The sequence below is a fragment of the Brachyistius frenatus genome, unplaced genomic scaffold (assembly GCF_029030835.1).
Source record: "Brachyistius frenatus isolate BFR_SWC_R1_liver_20210118 unplaced genomic scaffold, ASM2903083v1 Contig_110, whole genome shotgun sequence".
Lineage (NCBI taxonomy): Eukaryota > Metazoa > Chordata > Actinopteri > Embiotocidae > Brachyistius > Brachyistius frenatus.
This window is the reverse complement of record NW_027210709.1, coordinates 805,151-827,221: the sequence shown is the minus strand read 5'-3', so window position 1 is coordinate 827,221 and position 22,071 is coordinate 805,151. Positions and strand designations below refer to the sequence as shown.

General features: G+C 42.5%; 1 protein-coding gene across 2 annotated transcripts; it reads right to left on the bottom strand.

The window, feature by feature from the left end:
* Positions 1-2,578: 2,578 nt before the first annotated feature.
* ccdc18 (coiled-coil domain containing 18) lies at positions 2,579-21,952 on the bottom strand. 2 transcript variants are annotated; one of them, XM_069712494.1, is made up of 26 exons: positions 21,417-21,952; positions 20,727-20,928; positions 20,176-20,337; positions 19,787-19,893; positions 19,333-19,461; positions 18,975-19,071; positions 18,742-18,863; positions 18,273-18,552; positions 17,966-18,053; positions 17,310-17,527; positions 16,846-16,956; positions 16,530-16,661; positions 15,814-15,948; positions 15,639-15,716; positions 15,358-15,474; positions 15,108-15,275; positions 13,205-13,347; positions 12,404-12,567; positions 11,986-12,199; positions 10,184-10,283; positions 9,933-10,070; positions 6,393-6,533; positions 5,834-5,971; positions 4,883-5,326; positions 3,626-4,348; positions 2,579-2,830 (listed from the first exon to the last, which is right to left on the bottom strand). In XM_069712494.1, exons 1-25 carry the CDS (start codon positions 21,515-21,517, stop codon positions 3,644-3,646), a joined length of 4,434 nt encoding a protein of 1,477 aa, XP_069568595.1. In that variant the 5' UTR covers positions 21,518-21,952; the 3' UTR covers positions 2,579-2,830; positions 3,626-3,643. The 2 variants fall into 2 exon arrangements, with proteins under 2 accessions (XP_069568595.1, XP_069568596.1); XM_069712495.1 differs by lacking the exon at positions 20,727-20,928 and having other exon boundaries at positions 21,417-21,499.
* Between the last annotated feature and the right edge of the window lie 119 nt (positions 21,953-22,071).

Genomic DNA, 22,071 nt, shown 5'->3' with positions numbered 1-22,071 from the left:
AGAAAATGTTTTATTAATGGCTTCATGTTTTATTAAGGGTTATGTGCAATACTATTTCTTACCTCGCAGCTCAAAGATAGTATGGGTTATAAAGCAGAAGGTGAAGTGCTGCTTATTTTTATACTTTTACATGGATTAGACAAATTAGATGTGTCACAGTATATTTTGATTGTGGGCGGGTGGTGAAATGCTGCAATGTGACCATTGTGACTACGGAGCAGTTTAGAAAACAGGAAGTCCATCACGGTGCTTTCCGTTATGACCAGTTAAACATTTTCTTAGAATTACTTACTGGATCAACTAGTAAACAGCAACAATCGCTGTGTAGAGGCCTCTTGTGAGATACGAGTCAACAGAAAACAAAGTATAGCTGTCCGCAATAATGCTTGTAGGAAATCTGTCGTAGCAAATACTGACTTTTACATTCATTTGATGGTTCAGAGCGTCTTTGGACACCTGCAGTAACCGACGTTTGGCACAAAGAGGAATCTTTTTCTTTAAAATGTTGACTTTTTGAGTGTTTTTTCACAGACGTTTGGTGTCCTGACGACTATCAATATGTGAGCACCCAGACTCAGGTTATATATATTTATTGGAATATCACAGAGTTGGCATGAATGTGGACTTCTTGTTTTATTCACAAAGAGACACTTGTTTTTCTACACAAATTTTTGCCCTTTGCAAATTCTGTTTTGAATGCAGTTTAATCTTCTCTATTTGTTGTTCTTTTTGAAGTCAATGTGAACTATTTTGCATTCAGAGCGGTATGGTACCTTTAAAGGAAGCTGCAGAGGGTTAAAAAACAAAAAAGAAAGATTTTATCTACAGGTGCAGGTCAGCGTGAATGTGTGTTAAACCCAGCTGTCATCTGTGTGAAATCTAATCAGCTGACTCCACAAGAGAATGAGAAGTGATCATTTTTAAGGAAAAGGATGCAGATGCAAACATAATGCGGACGGTTGCACAGACACATTACTTAACGTGTACAACACTTAAGAATTTCCACTGAGGAACTAGAGCTCAGCTACTGCGCACGCAATTTACCACTAACTCAACCACTTCCTCTGTACAAGAGTATTAACATCCTTAGCACTTAGCAAAGTAGAAAGAGAACAGAAAGACAGAGATGATGATGATGATGATGATAAATACATCTAAATGAGAAAGCCTGAACTGTCATTGAAGACCTCGCAGCACGGCGACATGAGAGTGCAGGACAGGCATGTTGGTTTACTGTTGGCAGTCTTTGTCTCCAGTAAATAGCGCACACAAACCTTTTATCAAACACAAAGAGAAGCCTCCAATAACTCCTCTGGCCACGGTGAGGAAATGTAAACATAGCCAGCTGCCTCCCTCCACCTCCTCGCCTCCATGTGAGGAGGGGGCAGTAAACCGGCGTACTGATCATCCTCCTGTCAAACCAAACGGTTTCTATTTATATGACCTCGTGTGACAAGTGATCACACCTCAGAGTTGTATTTGGTGATTCAAATAAATGTCTATTACTTCTGTTATTTTCTTATTTTCATATCTTCAGGTCAGGTTACCTGGCGCCGCGGTCGTGGCAGCCTGCTGCAGCATCTCCCCCCTGAGAGCCCCCCTGCTGTAGTGAAGAAATTTCCCCTAGGGGATTAATAAAGTGTATAAAAAAAAAATATCTGATCTGAGTGATGTTGTACTTTAACATTAAAGGAATAGTTCAATATTACGGAAAATATTTCCTTCCTTGCCAAAGATTAAGCTTTAGCGAGCAGTTTGTTGGCTTAGTTTACCATGAACTGGAAAGAGGGGAAAACAGCTAGCCAGGCTGTCTCCATGTCTCCATGTGAATATGTCACCGGATCCCCTGTGGCCCACTGTCGCTACTGTCGCGGTTGTTAAATGAAGTCAAAGGCGTACCAGCCCCTGCTAAATGTCTAATCTAATCTAAACGCCTCGCTTTAGAGTATTCTGACTCGCATTCAGAATTTGATCCATTTGGTTTAATAACATCTGGAAAGTCTACAACAGCTGCATGATTTTATCATTTTATCTCCATTCAAGTTAGCACAGGGCTGAAACCAAAAGTTATCCGGCAGAAGTCCGTGTTGATCACCCCGTGCCCGTAGAGCACGCAGTTTGCATTCATGTGGCCAACGCTGGAATATCTCACCAGACATCAGATGTAAAAACTGTGAAATACAGCAGAGAGATATCCGCCAGTGACAGACTTTTAATCAGCACTGTATGAAGTTGTTTTTTTTTAGCGAGGGCTTGACTGTAACAGACATTCCTTTATATTTAAAAGTCCAACTTGATAGCTTTAAACTAATCGCTAAACTCTCTGAGGGCCAAACATGTCTGATGTTCTTATTACGTAACCACATGAATGCAAAATCCAATTTAACCAGCCTGAGTTTGTGTTACATTCAGCATGATCTCCTCCACGGTCTCGAGCCAAAAATTCCTCTCCCAAGGCAGAAAACAGCCGGTTGTTGTGGTAACGAGACCCCATCGTCACCAACGGCATGGAAACGTCTGAACCTAGTAAACGCAGGGCTTCAGTTCTCTGGAGAGAAACTCAGAATCACCAAGTGTCTACACTACAAACTCTTTAATTCACGTAATTTATTTTAAAACTGTGCACAAACATATAAATATTTGTTTAAAAAAAACAAACCAAAAAAGGTACAACATGAAATACAAATGCTACATTTAGACGAATCCTCACAGTAGATCATTTACTGACTGGAAAAGTAGTGGTCACCTCAACTGGACTGTATTACATCTACACAGACACACAAAGGATGTAAACAGCTCTTCTCTTCTCTGAAGCCTCCTTGACGTCTTCCTACAAAGAGAAAAACAAACATGTATCATCGATGTCAGCTTTTCTTTCCTGAACCTCCTTTTCATGTAAATAAATTCCATATATTTCTACATTAATGGCTCTGAAAACCTGTTTTCTTAATCATATTTTAGCATGAGTTATGTGGTCCTAAACGAACACAGTTTTCTTTAAAAGTTACAACAAACTCAAGTTCGTTTCATCAGTTTTACTTTCGACGCATTTTCAGTTTAACAACGAGGAGTTCAAATAAGACAACAGTTCGGCGGCCGTTAGTTTTTGTCGTCAGCATTGTCAACTGAATCTGGATAAATCAGAGAGACGGTCCGACGAAGCAAATTAGCTTCATTTTAATACATAAGAACTCAGTATGTTCTTTTCTAACATTAATTATGACGTTAGCTAATACAACTGTAAATATTTCCTGTTGCAGAGAAATACTATCTATCTAGGAAAACATCTCACCTCTATCAAATGTATGATTATGTCAGATGAATTTGAAACTGAAGTCCATCTTGTAAACTTTTAATATTAAACACAGAGGAGATGGAACCAAATTAGAGAGTGTAAAAGTATTCAGTCTGTTGTTGCAGCAAAGCAGGGAAATATACATGTACTTTTGCAGACACTGGGAGTTTAGGTGATTGTAATTTTGTCCGTAAATTAGAAAAAGTGATAAATACTAGTCAAAACTTTTGACATTCAGAAAATATTCTGCTAGAAATGGTTTAAAACTTCACAGATTATCCAAATCTTTGCAGATTTAATGTTCTGCTGATTAAACGGCCGTGTTTTTACCTGGAGTGTGAGGTGGTGTCAGGTCTCCGAGAGCCGTGTGCAGCTCCACAAAGAAGGATCCTCCTGCATGGCTAACGTCTGATTGACAAACCTCAGCATCCCTGTCAGTGAATACATATCCCCCTCCCCGTCCTGACCCACCAGACCGCTCACGGACTCCCTCTCCGACTCACTGAGCGGCTCATCTTCTCCCTCCTTCCCCGACGTCGCCTCCTTTTCGGGGTTTTCCTCAGTTTCTTTGTCCGGCATGTATGTGAGCGGGTTGAAGGAGAGGTCGGAGGCCGCTGTGGTCTCCGTGGCACTGAGGCCCTGCCAGCTGTGGTCCCCCGTGTCCGGGAACGAGGAAATGGACGGTGAGGAGGAGTCCCACTGCTCCTTGCTCAAAACCTCCTTCAGTGTGGCCTTCAGGCTCAGAGGCAGGTCCAGGGAGGAGTCCATGCTGCTCTCAGACAGGTGAAGTGCTGAGGTGGGCTGGAGGTAAGAGTGTGTTTGTGTGTGTGCTGGGGCGCGTGGGTGCTCAGGGGGAAGTTGGGAAGGAGAGCGAGTGGTAGGTTGTAGACTTTTGGTTGAGGAAGGAGGGGAATGAGCAGAGAGGGAGTGCTCAGGAGAGTGTGTGAGTTTGTGCATAGCAGGGAGAGAGAGTGTGTGATTGTACAGGTTCTGTCGGTCAGCAGCTCGTCCCAGACTGGAGATCCGGGCCTGGAGACGAGTCACCTCGGACTCCTGCCAGGAGATGACAACACAAAAATAGAATAATGACTGTTTAACACCAGCGTGACATGACGTTGTTTCTCTGTCATAGAAGCTTTCAACATAACAGCTGCTTTGCACGACTTTTTTTTTTCATCTCAGGTACTTATATTCATAATATATACATTTTATATTATATCATATTTAATATCATGTTTATTACTAAAACATATATTCTTCATACTATACATGACATATATATTTTTGCTTACATTTTATAATATACTGTACACTGTATATATCCTATGTATATATTATATTACATACTTATATATATTCATACAGCAAATCCTCTATATCATTAATGTGCTACACAATATACTGTCTACTTTATATCACCTGTACATTTGTATAATTCATTTTTAACATTTCTTTTATCCTATTTGTGCCGTATTTAGATTTATGTTTTGGATTTCCCAGCGGCCTTTTTTTTCTCTTGAGCCGCTTCTGACAAATTTCCCCACCTGAATAATTTTTTTTAACTTAACTGAAGAAAAATCCCTCTACCTTGATGAGCAGGGAATCGTTGGAGGTCTCCGCAGACTTCTCAGAGGCGTGCAGCTGAGTCTGAAGCTGGGCAGCCTGGACTCTGCTTTGATTGAACTTTGCAGTCAGCTGCTCCAGCTGGGCATGTAGGTGACTGCTCTGGGCTCTGGTCTGCTCATACAGTGTCCTGTTCTGCTCCAGCTGAGCTTTACTCTGGAGGAGCTGGGTCTGGCTCTGCTCTAGCTGCATTTGGAGGCGACTGACTTGGTTGCGTGTGCGATCCAGCTCGATCTTAGTTGGCTCCAGCAGGGCTTTGGTCTGGTCGCAGTCAGCTTTGGCTTCTTCCAGCTGCGTCTGGGTCTGCTGAAGTTTGCCGGTGAGCTGCTCCTGGGCGGAGCGCATGGTGGAGGACATCTGCTCCGAGACTTTGAGGAGCTGACCTCGAGTCTGCTGCAGAGACTCCAGCTGAGAATGGAGGGAAAACAACACTCGTTAGCAGCGAGGTTAAAACAACACTCGTTGAGCTGAAACGAAAATAGGAGCTTTAGGTGTTTATATTTTTCCATAACACTGCCTTATGGTGTTCTGCTATATTAAAAGAGCCCAAATGTTGCAGCAGGACAAAGAAGTAAACTAACAGCATCATTAAAAAAAACATTAGCAGGGACTCAGATGTTGTCAGCTGTGTGTGAAAGAGATGAGGTGTGTGAAATGGAAGATGGAAGAAATAAGGAACTCATGCAACATTATTAACATTTAAAACATTGAGAAAGAGGAAAAGAAAACAGACAGATGGAGACATGATGAGGAACACCAGTGATGACCACAGAGGCTGAAAACCTCCAATACCTTTTATTAAATAGACAAACAAAAGAAAAGCATACTGATACTTAAATTCTGCTGAACAAGTGGTCTTTTTTATTATGATAGACTACAGTGTCAAAATAAAAGCTTATAACTAGGATTACAAACTTCCTTGCTGTGCTGCTCCCTCTCCAGCTCCAGCTCCTGCTCCAAAGAAGTGACCATGCTCTGCAGAGCGGCATCCGACTGCAGCCAGCGCGCCTCCTTCAGTGTCAGTTCCTCATCCACACTGCACAGCTGGGCCTCCTGCAAAGACACACACATGCACGTATGGACACACCACACCACAGCCAAATTACTGCTGGTGACAGTGCCGCCGGTGTGCTGTCATTTCCTCTTTGTTTAATAGGACATACCCGATTGGAAAAATTCAACAAAGTCGAACTTTTCCTACATTCTGTCTATCTTATTTTATTTTTTATTTTTTTTATATCTAATTAGATACGGTTTCATGAATACGTTTTAAAACAGTCCATGTATCAACCATTTGATTGACTGCCAACCTGCCCAGGGTGTACCAGCCTGCCTCCCCACCCAGTTTCAGCTGAGGCAAGTTCAAGCCCCTCTGTGGCCCTCTAAGAGACTAAGTATGAATAGCTAATACGATGGATGAATAATTTCAATGTGATCCATGAATTAATATTAATAAATAGAGCTTTGACTGTACCGTCTCTTTGATCTGCAGCTTGGTAGCACCCAGCTCTCTGGTCAGAGCCTCACGGTGACGATGACTTTCCTCAAGCTCTTCCAGTACTGTCTGAAGTTTCTTCTGAGACGCACACAGCTGCTGGCTGAACTCCTGGGACTCCTACACCACAAACACAAACAAACAAAGGAGTGTAAATCAGCACAGTTTGATTATTTAAATCACAATACATCTCATTTCAGGTGTTTGAACTCAGTAATTCTATAAACTGATCTGAACCAAATCTGTACATCTCTTAAATTGCCTCCTGTCCTAGTTTTCAAATGACTTCTTCATAATTGACACCAGATAATGGTCCATATAAAACTTGGGTGGTATGAAAATGAATGTATATTTTTTATCACCCGAATTATGTTAGTTTAATGAAGTTACAACACAAAATAAATGCAAACACAAAGTGAGCCAACATTTGTAAACCCTTTTCTTTTAATCAGGTTTAAGCTGTGACGCCGACAGTTTTTGATCAGCGTCACACTTTATATTGAAATCTCGTGTTAAAGCTGTGACATCTACACAAAACATCCTGCGGCTGCAAGAAGCTCCTAACAGACTGAGTTAGGAGAAATGTAAAAAAAAAAAAGGGGTGAGTCCTAAATCCTTGAATAAAGTTAACCAAGAGATTATTTAGTTTCACACTATCCAATTAAAGGATGACGGTTTATCTAGTGCTAGAGGATTTGTCATTAAACATTTTACTTTTACTGTATTTTATAACATTAGATTTTTGTCAATGATTCATTTTTTGTAATCTATTTATCAAACAAAAACATTGGAAGATGTAAACTTGATTGAACTTGATCCAGTTGTGTTGTGTCCTCAGCGACTCATGTTCATTGTGCACTTTAAAGCTGCACACCGAGTTTACCAAAGGTTATACATTTCAAACAAAGTACAGTACAGATAACACTTATAACACTTATCACTAACATCAGTATCATTAAGTACACATTAAGTACTCCGTGAGTCGCCACCTTAACGTGGTGGAGGGGTTTGAGTGGCTCAGTGATCCTGGGAGCTATGTTGTCCGGGGCATCAGCCCCTGGTAGGGTCTCCCAAGGCAAACTGGTCTCAGGTGAGAGCCCAGACAAAGAGCGGCTCACACAGACCCCGATGAACAGCAGCCCACAGACTGAAGCCACCTCGCCCGGATCAGGGAAACCAGGGCACCCTCCCAGAGCCAGACCCAGGAGGGGAGCTCGCCGGCGAGCGTCTGGTGGTCGGGCTCAGCCCAAAGAAGCATCGTGGAGCAGCCACCTTGTGGACCCACCACCCGCAGGGACAAGCATCGGGGTCGGGTGCATTGCATACCGGGCGGCAGGCCGGGCCGGGGGTCCGGGCGAGGCGATTGCCGGCAGCTTAGACTTGCTCTAGGGACGTGGAACGTCACCTCGCTAGCGGGGAAAGAGCTGGAGCTGGTGCAGGAGGTGGAGTGGTACCAGCTAGATATAGTTGGGCTCACCTCCACGCACAGCACTGGCTGTGGAACCAAGCTCCTGGAGAGGGGCTGGACATTATCCTTTTCTGGAGTTGCCCAGGGTGAGAGGTGCCGGGCGGGAGTGGGGATACTCACGAGCTCCCGGCTGAGCACCGATGTGTTGGAGTTCTCCCCGGAGAACGAGAGGGTCGCCTCCATTCGCCTCCGGGTTGCAGGGAGGAAGACTCTGACTGTTGTTTGTGCTTATGCACCAAACGGCAGCTCAGACTATCCAGTCTTCTTGGAGGTGGCGGGGGGAGTCCTGGAAAGGGGATCACCTGCCGACTCCATAGTTCTCCTAGGAGACTTCAACGCTCATGTGGGCAACGACAGAGAAAGATGGCAGGAGGTGACTGGGAGGAACGGCCTGCCTGATCTGATCCAGAGCAGTGTTTTGTTCCTGGACTTCTGTGCTAGTCACGGTTTGGCCATAACAAACACCATGTTCAAGCATAAGGTGGCTCATAAGTGTACCTGGTACCAGAACACTTTAGGCCGGAGATCAATGATCAATGATCGACTTTGTAGTCGTATCAGCTGATCTGCAGCCATATGTCTTGGACACTCGGGTGAAGAGAGGAGCAGAGCTGTCAACTGATCACCACCTGGTGGTGAGTTGGATCACCCATATCCCTGGCAGAGGCCTCTGAGGTAGTCAAAAAGCTCCTCGGTGGCAAGATGCCGGGGGTGGATGAGATCCGCCCTGAGATGCTGAAGGCGCTGGACATTGCTGGGCTGTCGCATGGAGGTCAGGAACAGTGCCCATGGACTGGCAGACCGGGGTGGTGGTTCCCATTTTCAAAAAGGGAGACCGGAGAGTTGCTTTCTCAAAGTCATCACACATGCAGTTGTGTTTTTAGCCCAAAACTTCAAAAATCCAACTCAGAAGAAATAAAAATTAAAACCTCAAGCAGTGATGTACGGGCCCTCGCACTCCGGCGCGCTGCCTCCCCGAAGCCGCCTACCCAAAGTCGTCTCCCCGAAGCCATCCCCCTGACGTGCAGCGCTCGACAGACCGCATATCCCCGCTTCTCGCAAAACAGGTACATAATGTATGGTCTCACCACGCTGGATGTATGTGACACGTTTCGTGAGGTTTCAAGCATCCTTTGACCTTAAACATCAACTTCCTGTGTCACGGTGAGACATCAAACTTTGCCGCATCGTCACGGCGATGCCCATTGACAAAGTCAAACGAATGTCTCAATATATCATCAACTACATGTTTAGGTTATTGTGACCCGACTTTAGGTTCATGTGATCAACCAGCTCGACGTAGAACGTGAAAGTATGAAAAGTGTCATTTCCAGTGGCCAACAGGGGGCGCTACGACTATGAGCGAATATTACCCCACAGGGGTCTTCAGGGCGGGGCTGTTATCATACCTGTGATGTTTGGAGAAGGTCGGTCCATGTACACAAGATTTAAAGCAACTCGTAGTTTCATGGCGAGACGCTCAAAATGGCCGCCTCACGGGCACACACACTGATGAAAACAAATTATTTTAAGAAGATTTAATCCCAAACATGTTTTCTATCCATAGAACCTAAATTCAAGTGGGTCCGACAAAATCCCTCGAAGGAGTTCGACAAAGTACAACGTGTCAGAATCGCCCAAAATGGCAACTAAATTCAAAATGGTGGACTTCCTGTCGAGTTGACGTAACGGTGCAAAGTAACTTTTTTGTGCGTCTAGGTGTGATACACGTGTCCACCGGATTTGGTGAATTTAGGTAAATGTGGGCGCCGGGGCATCTCTGTAGGGGGCGCTCTCGAGCCGTTTGGCCACACCCACTCGCGACTCCACTAGAGTACGAAATTTTTCGCCGGGAGACATATGTGTGTCCACTTTAATGAGTTTTCAAATATGATAAAGCCTCCAAATAGGAAAATCACTTTACGTAAGAACTAAGAAGAAGAACGAGAACATTTTTATGAAAAACAATGGGGCTTTTGCACCGATTCTCGGTGCTCAGGCCCTAAAAAGTTTACCTGGCTGACACAGTGAGACATTTAAACACTGCTGACCTTCATGTTTCTGTCCGTGAGCGCCCTCTGTGTGTCTCTCAGCTCTTTGTCTTTGGCATCCAGGATCAGCCGCAGAGACTCCACCTTCCTGTCCATCTCCTGCTTGCGCTCTCTGATGGCCACATCCAGCTGGCCCAGCTGAGGATGACAGGACGCCCAGGGGCGAGAAAAATTAAGACGAGATGAGTTCTTTCAGCATATTAAATAAAACCCACATCAAATATGTTGCAGTGTGTGTTTGTGTGTTGTACCAGCTTTGCCCTCTGTTGCAGCTCCCCCTGTCTCTCCTTCAGGGCATTATCCAAGTCTAAGACCTCGTGAGTTCGTTCCTCCAACTCCCTCTGGGTCTCACTGGAAAGTCACACAAACACACACACATTTTTACTGAATAGGTTATCGGACATCTATCTAATTCATGTGTCAAAACTGAAGGAGGAACACTGGTATTATCATATAGATTATTTGTTGCACGTCCCAAATCGAGAACTTTCTGAAGGAGTATATTGAACATGTTTAAACTGACCTTTGGTGTGAGCGACAACATGAGCACAGCTGCACCTGAACTCAGTTCAGTGCCTTTCTTGTGTTTAAAGGGGCTCATGTCTGTATATCATGACAACTATTGTTAAATTCTGTATCAACCATCTTCTATTACACCCCTGCATGTGCTCTTTATTATCCCTGAACTCCAGTAAGACTAAAGAAGATCTGAGGAGTGATGCAGTGACTCATATTAATGAACGGAAACATGTAGAATCGTGTTGTTCTTCTGTTGTTCATTCATGAGTGTTCAACCAGTTGCGTGCTTGATGTACACTGTTACACAACATATTGGATTTAATTATACACAGTTTTTTTCTGTGTCAGCACTTTAAACAGAAAATATTACATCACAAGGCATTAGTCATAACAAATCAAATAACACTCCACCCAGGATTAAGGGAAATATACGGGTGTTAGGGTCACATCAAAGAAAAAAAATTAAAGAAGGAGTTGTTTTTTTTATTATTATTTTGCTTTTGAGAATAAAGCTGGAAATTTGAGAATAAAGTCTAAATGTTGAGAATCATATCAACATTTTGAGAAAAAAGTCTAAATGTTGAGAAGAAAACCTGTTTGGATCTCTGTTGCGGTTATGCCTGCGCCACAGATGCAGCGTTCACCTGAGCTTTAACAACATTACGATCCAACAACTTGATCTTTGCTTTGTTGTGTGTTGTGATACAACATATCCTTTTTGTATCGTTTAACCAACGATACACTTGCATCTGTCCATTTCCAGCTATTTCTGTCTTCACAAATACGGCCACTTCTTCCAAGTTCGTGTAGTTTCTCCTTCTGAACAGATGCAATTTGAGGCACAATCTCTCCAAAGTCCTGATACTGTGTTTATGTGCTGAAGGAGACGTCATTTTCATTTACTGAAACCGATTCTGAAGTACAATTGCACGAGTTCATCTACACAAGGCATCTTGTATCACATACTTTGTGTATGTGATACAAGATGGCATAGTTTGGATTATTCTCATAATTGCACTTCAATATTGAAATGTAATTTTATTATGGAATTATCATTCATTTTGACTTTATTAAAAAATGTTTGACTTCATTCTCAAAATTTTGACTTTATTCTCAAAAGCAAAATTAAAAAATTAAAAAAATCCTCCTCTTATTATTTTTTTCATTAATGTGGCCCTGTTACACTCCATCGTAGAAATAACTTAACAGAAATTAAAATAATAAAATCTTAAAAGTAAAAAGTGCACACCAGTTATTATTGCATCCGAGAGTAAAGATTAGCAGTGATAAAAATACAGTCAGGACACAGTGTGAGACTTTAGGTAGGACCCTGAAATCACAAGTTTTCATGAGTGTGTGTGTGTCTGTTGGGAGTGTCTGTGCTACAATTAAACAATACGGATATTGTTTCAAACACAGACAACTCGGATGCAGCGGAGAATTTGATCTTGGAAACACAGCTCAGGGAGGTTTCCTCCACTTGAGGCTTGTCCCATGTGACTGTGTGTGGAAGATTGTTTCACAGGAGCCTCACCTAAGCCGGACAGTCAGTTTTTGCACTGAGGCTTGCCGCTCATCCGAAATGGTTTGGGTTCTCTGCAGGATGTCCCTGAGCTCCTGTAGCTGCTCCAAGGTGTCCGCCAGCTCTCTCTGCACCGCATGCAACTGCCCCTCCAGGATTTGGACTTGCTGGACGCAGTTGAGCTGATCCGTCTCGCAGCGATGGAGCTTCTCCTCCAGATCCATGACTGCGAGGAGGTGAGGGGGACGAGAAAAGACAGATGAAACAAAGACAGAGAGTTCAGCTCAGCCTCACAATCTGGGTTGAGTTACTGTGAAACAATCACATGCAACTCAGGAGATATTACAGTGCAATGCGTGTTCAGTTCACAATACAACAGTCTCTCCTCTGCAAAAAAAAAAAAAAAGTAATCTAGAATCACACATCTTACTCATGTCACTCTTGGTGATGAGTTGACCCGCTATGTGTTGCAGGCTCTCGTCCATGCAGCTGATCTGAGAGGTCTTGATGGCCACATCCTTCTTCAGATGCTCCAACTCAGACTCTTTAGACAGCAGCTCTCCTTGACACTTTGTCATCGCTGATTGGTAATGGCTGCAGGTGGAAAAGAAAATAAATGCATAAAATAAACAATGAACAATACATTTAAACAGAATTTAAAAGTCTTCGTTGAAGCAAGCAAAGTTGTTTTTTGACAACCTGCTGAAACAGGCATTTCACAACCATTAAGCAGAGTACACAATTAATTCTTTAACATTTGACTGAATATAGCTTCCTTACCTCAGCGTTAGCATGGCTCCCATTGTAGCGTTAAAGAGAAGGGAAATTCTCCAGAAGTGTAACAGAGGCTAAACTAAGCCGAGCAAACATGCCTTCAGATGGGACATTTAAAAACCCAACATGCTTTTTCTATTCTCAAATCCCAAAAATGAAACTAGTCAGCAGGCCTGCAGAATGAAACTACTTTATCAGACTTGTATCTCTCTGGTTTGTACAGGAACAGAAAGATCTCCTTTTTCTATACACACATATTCACAGACCATAGGGGAGGGCTGCTTCAAGCCTGAAGACAAATGGGATGTGGTGCGATCATAAGACTGTCTCGCATAACAGATGTGTTTCATTGTATTTGCTGCAGGTCCAGAGGAAGAGCACACTTGTAAAAACACTCTTAACTCCTATTACTCAGGGTTTAATACAAGTGTCCATGTGTGTGTGCAGGTGTTGTTACCCGACAGACTCGGACAGCTGTGTGTTCTGCTGCTTCAGCTCCTGCAGCTCCTTGTCTTTGATCTGGGCATCCTGCTCTCGGTTCCTTACTTCGTCCTCCAGAGACGCACACGATCGCTCCAGCTGCTGCTCCAGACTGGACAACTACAGACAGACAGAAAATGAACATGCAATAATATTTCTGTTCTACAGTGCAAACCAAGAGAGTTCATAAGGAATGTAAAGTAGGGAATACAATTTAAAAAAAAAATATATATATATATATATATTTTTTTTTTAAAAAACCTGAACCTGAAATTCTGATATTTGTTTTTGATCTATTTCTCAAAACAATGACGGAACAGCTTATTGACCAGATGCAGTCTCGTCTGTTGTGGTCTGCTATCCAGATCAGACCTTCATCTACAGAGGCCCCATGTTGTTGTCCTTCAGTGGCTCGGGCCACTCACTGAACAGAGAGTCTGTTGTGAAGGACAAACCAGCAAATCAAATGTGTTGAACAAGCTCAAACTGCTTTTCCCCCTCAAGCAGCAGAGTGCAGTTTGTGATAGATGAGGGGTTTATAAGTAAATGTACATGTTACATGTCAGAGTTCATTCACACGTATGTCTCCCTTGTCTGCTGCTCTTGTTGTTCTTCTGTTTTTCTCATGTTTTATAAAACTTCAATGTGCTCAGAAGAAGGAAGCTTCTTTTTAATTTGAGATAAGTAGTGTATTAAATTATCTGTGGATTTCTTCCTCAGTGTTTACTTCTTCATTTTACTTTGTTATATAAAATTGAGATATCACTGGAGGTGCAATTTTAGCAGTATCAAAGGTGGAAATGATTTCTACTGAAGCAGCAATACATCAGATATTAGTAAACTTGATCACAGAGGATGGGTGGTTCCACATAAGGAAATAAAAAACCCTTCTGATTTTGGTTTTCTGTCAGCTTATAAAAGATTCCTAACAGAAAATCTTCTATATACAGTACATATAGCACACAAAAATTCATTTAGGCATGCGCTGAGGCTTTAAACCCGAACAAAACAAAAGCTCCGAATGCCAGAAAATATATTAAAATACTGAGACAGGATAACTGATCCGACTACACGCTACTCATCCGAAATGTATACAGCAGGTCTTTTAGTTCAAACAAAATATAAATGTAAATTTATCTTTGTATTAGTCATAGTTAGAAATAAGAATATCCACAATGTAGCCGACAAAAAATATGTATGTGTGCACTGTTGCAAACCCTTCAATAACAGGAAAAGACCATTGTGAAAGATTGTTTTCAAGTTATATGAAGTAAATTAGGAAAGGTTGTATCAGGTTCACCATGATACTATTAATTTGTGGCATATAAATGACTGAAAATCTGTGTTTCAATACTGTATTCAACACAGCAGCACAGTACCAACACACTGCTGTGTGAAGTGCCTAACAAGTTAAAAACAGTTTATCATTTTAGTTCATACTGTTCTTAAAAGATGCATATTGCTAAAAAAGAATCTCTCGCTTTCTCAAGCTTAAAATATTAAGAGAAAAGAGAGAAAAATGGGATAAAACAACAACAACAGTCCTAAAGATATACTGTTTACAGTCGTAGAGAGCAGAGAAAAACATTAACTAGAGCTGAAATTACTATGTTTGGTATTTATAGCTGAACATTTTTTAAATCAAAATTCCAATATTTGCAGATTCTTTTTCTGTTTATCCGGTCAACGAATAATCAACTTATTGTTGTGGCTCTAAATAAAAAATCTGTTAACAACTATCCAAATGCGGTCATGTTACTGTCGCCATCTTGGATACAAAGTACAAGAACAGCTGAATCAATAGCAGGCAACGTGTCAAGTTGAATTCATCCGAATTAAAAGAATTCATCCGAGAACGTTTTTTAGAGCTTCTGCTTTACCTGTTTCTGAAGTTGGCTCTGGCTCTCCTCCAGCTCGGAAACCCGAGCAATGCTCTCGGTCAGCATGGTCTGCTGCTGCTGCAGAGACAGCTGCAGCTGCAGGTTGTGTTCACTGGAGCTCTGAGACACCAGGGTGGTGCAGCGGAGCTTCCCCTGCAGAGAGGACACCTGAAAAGGGGAGAAGAGACGCCTGAGAGCTGGGCTTCGCATTCGAGTTTGACGGACTGCTTCACTGCGTCTCGCACTGTACCATGTCATTGTTCTTCTGCATCTCAGTCTCATAGTTCTTCTCCACCTGCTGCATCTGCTGCAGATATAAGTTCAGCTCTTCTCTACATGCTGACAGAGACGACTGGAGGTCAGACACCTGATGTATAAACACAAGTCACGGATGTTGAACACTGTTTATTCACTGCCACTGGTAACTGTAGTAAAGGATCGGGTGGGATTCATGACTTGTGTGTGAGATGATTTTGTACAGTAAAATCTGAACACTCGTCCTGCTTTTAGTCATCAGTTCTTTGCACAAACCTTGGCGGCGGACTGAGCTGCCTGCTCTTTGAAACTCTGCAGCAACTCCTCGTTGTGTCGTACTTCAGCCTGCTTCTCCTGAAATCAGACAAAGATGGACGTTTTCCAACCGTGAAGAAAATTCTTTGGACTGTATGTGTATCAGATGGTTGACGTGCCTCAGGAGTGTCCTGACCTGTGTGAGATGGTCTAGCGAGCTCTGCAGCAGGTGAGCTGCTTTCTGAGCCACATCTCGTTCCATCTGGACTGAACTCAACTCCTGATCTATATGCACCACCCGGGACTGAGCCTCTTCCATAGACAACTGCAACTGCACGACAGAAAATAATATTACTACATGTGATGGAAAAAAAGATTTGCCTCTTCCTCTTGTTTGTATTGTGGCTCCGGAAAGTCTCTTTGTCAAGCAGGCTCCGAAAAGTCTCTTCTGTTTTCTCTCTTATTTGCAAGTGATTCCTTTTTGTTTTACTTTCCGCATCTAATTGATGACTCTCCTGTGTCCTTATCTTGTGACCTACAACCAACTCTATATTAACATACGAAAGCAGATACAAAGGGAATGGGGGTGACTGTCAACTGTTTGTCACACTGTATAAAAGCTGCCCTACGGAGGAGATCTGGGAGCAATGCTGGACACCTCTCTTTGAGTGTTCATGTATTTGCTCCTTCTTGCAAGAATAAATGTCCGATGTGTTTGATTTTGAACCAAGCCTCTGAGTAATTTTTTCCAACATGTAATATCATCAAAAAAATTGCAACAAGTGTAGTTTTACAAATGAAGAGCAAAAACTATCCCTGTCTCCTCCAACAGCTTTTAGTGGCAGCATACTTAATATTATGGAGATAAATTATACTTGTGATGCCAGCAAGTGAGACTAAATTGCAGATCACCAATTCGATTCTGTGTAGTTGCTCCGTGAACTGATGGGATCGAGACTGTTTACACTTTTCCAAAGACTGCTGGTACTCTCTTTGCTTTTTGGCCATCAGTGATTGGTAATGCTGCAGTGAGCTGGTCTTCTCCTGTAATTAGAAAAAAGAAAAAAAAACTCTCTTGGTGAAGTTATTATGGAGAAAATAAGAACCATGACAACAATAACATGCGGAAGTCAGTGTGTGTGTGTGTGTGTGTGTGTGTGTGTGTGTGTGTGTGTGTGTGTGTGTGTGTGTGTGTGTGTGTGTGTGTGTGCGTGCGTGCGTGGTGTACCAGCAGCTGATTGTCCAGCTGTGTGTTCTTCAGGGCAGCCTGACTGTAGGCCGAGGTTTTCTCTTGTAACTGTTTCTCCAGCGCAGCAACTCGTGCACTTTTTCTCTTTAACTGAGATGAAACAGAGGGGAAAAAAGGCACAAAATGTGACAGAACAACCTTAAGAAAATCCCTTTCATGCTATACAAACTTTCTTTGTAAAACTGACTGTAAATGTCCTCAGATCTGATGGTTCACAAATGTTGAAAGGTGTGGAGCGATACCTACAAATTCAAACACAACATAGCTCTATGTAATCGATCAATACTACTCTGAAATCTTTGACTTCCATTTGATTTGTTTCGTCAAAACAATAAAACAGTTAAGGAGTAGGAAGCATTAAGATTTTATGCAAAATTAACCAAAAGTGAATAGAAAAATCTAAGAAAGTAAAGAGATGATGTGAGATAAGAAAAGTGCGTCACCTCTTTCTCTGTGTCAGTGGCTTGGCTGACTTTGTCCAGCAGCTCTGTGTGGATGCTCTGGTAGTGGGAGGCTCTTTGAGCCATGGAGCTCTGCAGCGAGGAGATCTCCTCCTGGGCTCTGCTCAGACGCTCCTGCAGCTGCTCGATCAGGCTGTTCTGTTTCATCCGCTCTGCTTCCATCGGCTGTAACACTCGCAGCAGCTGCTGGTAGCCTTCACCTGCAAGGATTCAGAGGAAGTGAAAAACGGGACTGAATTGCTGCATTTTTTTTTAATGTTATATATTAATGAAAAGTACGTGGTACCTGCCTAATGCCTTGTTTCCACCTTGCCGACTGTGCAATTACATCTAAATTTCCATGCTGTACAAATGTTTTTAAATATTTAGACCATCTTTTTTGCCTGTTCGACCAAGATACCTCGAGTGCAATTAAGAATGAAGAACGAGTCTCTCATCCTAACTAAATACTTTAATGATAAATAACCAAAAAATGATATACCTAAAAAAAAGATTGAAGATGAATAGTCAGTGAGTAGAAAATAATTGAAAGGAAATGCAGAAAATGTATATTCTTCAAAATGAGTACAAACCTTACATATCTGTTGACAGGCAGCGATAACAATGCAATGTTGCATCCATCAAGTTTTTCAGCCTACCTGTCTTCAGTTTCAGCAGGTGTGCAGTCCCTTTATAGTCCAGTGCGGGCAACATACACGGACCGGCACAGACTGGCCCCACAGCACTCTTAAGTTAAAAATGATTAGTCACATGTAAGCACGGCATCCCCTGTGCAGGATCAGTGATAAATATGTTTTGGACAGCTACTGTAGCACCAAGTCCAGGTTTGAGCAAACAAATAAACGGAGGATGCAACAAAACTTTGGTTCAAACATTGTGGAAAACGTCCAAAAATCCCATGACACGGGAACACAAACATGAGTGTGTGTATAAATGCCTCTCCACCTCTCGCAGATGCAGCAGTGCCAGTACGGCGTCCAGGCTGGCCAGCTCCGCCTGGCTCTGTTGAGCCTCTTTGTGGCTCTGGGCCACCTGCTGCTCCTGGGTGCGAGTCAGAGTCCGCAGGTCTTCCAGCTCCCTCCGCAGTGAGCTCATCTCCCTGCACTCCGCACCTCGCTCCTTGAGCTGCCGCTCCAGATTTGAGGCTATTCGTCCGGCCTCTTCGATTTGGGATCGGAGGACATCATCCTTGGACTGGGCCTGCCTCACCTCCTCCTTCAGCTGGCTGGGAGACAGACGAGGAAAAACACTGTTTATTAAATATGTTACCCAGCAAAACAAAGCAACTTGTTTTGAAGAGAAAATTAGGTCATAAATTACAAAATCCTTCTCTGCATTTTTACTCCTACATACAATAATTAAGAAACCCGTGGGAAGGTGCAGAGAAAAAAGACAATCAATCTCATATTAATACCTAATTGTTTGGCTCTGCTCTGTCTTTTCTCGCCCCAATACAGTAAACTTCATTTCCAGCTCTTCTTTTTCTCTGTCGCACTCTATAAGACTCTCTTTGAGTTTGGTCTCATTCTCCATCACCTTAAAAAAAAGAAAAGAAATCAAAACACATTATTAGCATCAATTAATTTCTACCAACATGGTAGAAATTAAATTTCTGGGTGAAATTAAGAAATATTTATATAAATGTACCTTTTTAAGTTTAATGGAGAAGGTGGCCTTATAATCTTTGAGGGCTTCTTTGAGTTGCTCTGCATTTTCAAGTGCTTGGTTCCTTTGTTGCTCAGCACTGTGTGGGATGATGTCAAACATACAGTCAGTAAAATACAGTAAAATAACTCCTTCCGGTCATGAACATAAATTACACATGGGATAACAAAATGAAAGGATTTGATACTCAAGTAATCCCTACATTTAATTAAACTACAAATGTTTACATATTATTTATAAGGCTACTTTCATAAGTGGTCATGGTATTATCCATGCTGTAAACTGTACTTCAATGAAATTAAATCATGTAAAGAGGCCAAGCCCAGACATATGGCATCACCGTTTCCCCAGTGCTGTCTTGTTGTCCAACTCTTCTCTGACCGTGTTCAGCTCTTCAGTAAGTGCCGCCACCACAGTGTCACCGAGAATTGCTTCTTCCTGACAACACTCTGCTCTCAGCTGTGTTGCCCTGGGAAACACAGACAATGACCACTTGTTACAACAATAATGCTAAAATTGATGTAACAGTTTGAAGTAAAATGTGTAAGGTAATGTGTAAATCATTAAAGCACCCAATTAAGCCTGCCCCAGTAGGAGCACTGGCAACAGAAGTTACACCAAAAGTCTCCAGACAATTAAAGTTTTATGACTAAGTGAACTCCATAGCACATTACATAATCTTAACACCACTTCAGTGTACATTGGATATACAGTGGATATACATTGGCATGCGACCGCCACATTAAAGTAATTTAATTAGCAACATTTAAAGACCTTTATGGTCATATAGTTACTTCAGTTCTTTGGCCTGAGCCTCCAGCTCAGCCTCAAGCTGACCAATCTGTTCACTCATGACTGCCACATTGTTGTTAACACCAGCTCTGGAGCCTCTGAGGCGGACCTGTAAAAGAAAACACGCACAGCACTTGTATTCCATGCACTTTCTCTTAGTTTACATTAACCATTTTTTGATCATTTTGATTATCTGATTGTAATCTCTTGACATTTCAAGTGAAGCGACTAGTGCTTTTGTCTTATTGTTTCAACAAGACACTAAATAAAAGAACACTGATTTCACACTGTAGTCATCTGCAGCACAGAAAGATGCAGCACAAGTCACAGTCTTTTACGTTTACAGAATTTGTTTGCAAACAAATCATCTGTGTAGGGATGAGCGTCATACCTGAGACTTTGAGACAGCCAATTCATACCGCATTGCATCAATGTCATTGATGAGCTGCTCATCCTGCATGGCCAGATGGGCGTTCTCCTGCCTCACGCAGCCCCTCTTCTTCCTTGAGGAAACAGACTCCATCTCTACTTCCTGGGCCTTGAATGAGGCAGACTGAGTACAAGGGGAGGACACAGGTGGGCATGAGAGGTTTTTATTTATGGTGATACCAAACTTGAAATTACCATCATTACAGATTACTGTAAAATGGAGCGGAGGTGGAGACACAACATTTGTTTTTCCAACACGTTCATACTGCTGCACAGATCATACAGCCTCAAAGCATTTACATCCTCAAAAACGTACTACTTGTACAATTACCCCATATGAAAGTAAAACTCAATCGGACGTCCTGCAAAGGTGGTTTAATTCATTTATCTATTTATTGTAGAGGGAACTACGCCTAGTTTCGTAGCGTTGCATACACAGTATGTAACACGAGGTAACGTGACAGGGGGGGTGTAAAGTATATCTGGACGTCTGTATCTTAGTGTTTTACTCACTAAGCTGGACGGGCTGGATGAGTGTGGGCTGAGACTGCCAGCAGAACCTCTCTCCGCCCTCTCGGCGAGAGGCCTCTCCTGGCAAACACAGCCTGACTGGGGCACAGGAACATCAGATGTATGAGGTTCTTGTAAGTTTAGTCGATCAGGACTCTGATGAACACACTCGTCATCCCCATCCTCTGACTGACTCTCGTGGGGACTGGTGAGGGAACCAAGAGAGGAGAAGGGAAGGATCAAATACAGCATCACACCAACCGATGGAAAGAAAATAAGATCGTTTCATCTTATGTGGCTCCGGAAAGTTTCTTCTGTTTTATTTTCGGCCATCTAATTTACAACTCCCCTTGTGTCCTTATCTTGTGACCTACAACCAACTCAGTATCACCATACGAAAGCAGATACAAAGGAAATGGGGGGGGGGGTGACTGTCAACTGTTTGTCACACTGTATAAAAGCTGCCCTAAGGAGGAGAGACGCTGGCCATCCTCTCTTTCAGTGCACATGTATTTTGCTCCTTCTTTGCAAGAATAAATGTCCGATATGTTTGGTTTTGAATCCAGCCTCTTGAGTAGTTTTTTCTCACACCGACTACATGAAAAAAAACAACAACAACAACAACAACCCCGAGATACGTGATGTGGTATGGTTCACATTCAGACCGCGTTCACGTCCTTAACGTTACCTCACCTCAGTTTCTTCCCCACACTTCGCAGGCTGAGCTCCGTCAGTCGAAGCAGACTCCTCAAACTGAGCAGGTCTTTGGTCAACTTCTCCTCGTCCTCACACATCAGACTGATGAACACGTACCGATCTTCAGATAACGTTCATCAACGAGTCCTCTTGTCGTGCTGAGGTTCGCTTTCACTCACTCGGGCGACATTTCATTTCAAACGTGTGTGAAAAGTTTAAAAAGTAGAAAAAAAGAAAAGAAAAGGAAAATAAAAAGTCCTCAACATATTATGTTTTAGTATCTGTGGTTACAGCAGAACACTGATGCTAAATGCTAAATGTAAACACAGAAGCTGTCTGGATCAACAGGTAAGCTAGCTAGTTAACGTTAACATTATCGATGCTTTTTGCGGCAAAAGCTACCAAACTACCAACATTCAGCGTTTACGTTTTTTACACCCGACGTTATAAAAAAAAAAAAAAAAAAAAAAATCACAAAGGACGTATTCGTAACTTTAACCATAACAAATCTGTTCGGGTCACCGAGTGTAGACGGAGTAAAGTGCGAGGTATCCAGAACAGTTTGTAATTTTTAGTCTCCGCCCACATTCTAGCAACGTACGTTGTGATTGGATGACACGAAGCTGTCTGTGAACTGATTGGTGGAGGGGGT

What these genes read in the sequence shown, in the direction of transcription:
- ccdc18 (XM_069712494.1), bottom strand. Translation starts at nt 21,517, where the DNA reads ATGTGTGAGGACGAGGAGAAGTTGACCAAAGACCTGCTCAGTTTGAGG. An exon ending in CGCTAGACCATCTCACACAG is followed by an intron (nt 15,717 to 15,813) that starts GTCAGGACACTC and finishes GTCTGATTTCAG; the next exon opens with GAGAAGCAGGCTGAAGTACG. An exon ending in TGCAACAGAGGGCAAAGCTG is followed by an intron (nt 10,071 to 10,183) that starts GTACAACACACA and finishes TGTCATCCTCAG; the next exon opens with CTGGGCCAGCTGGATGTGGC.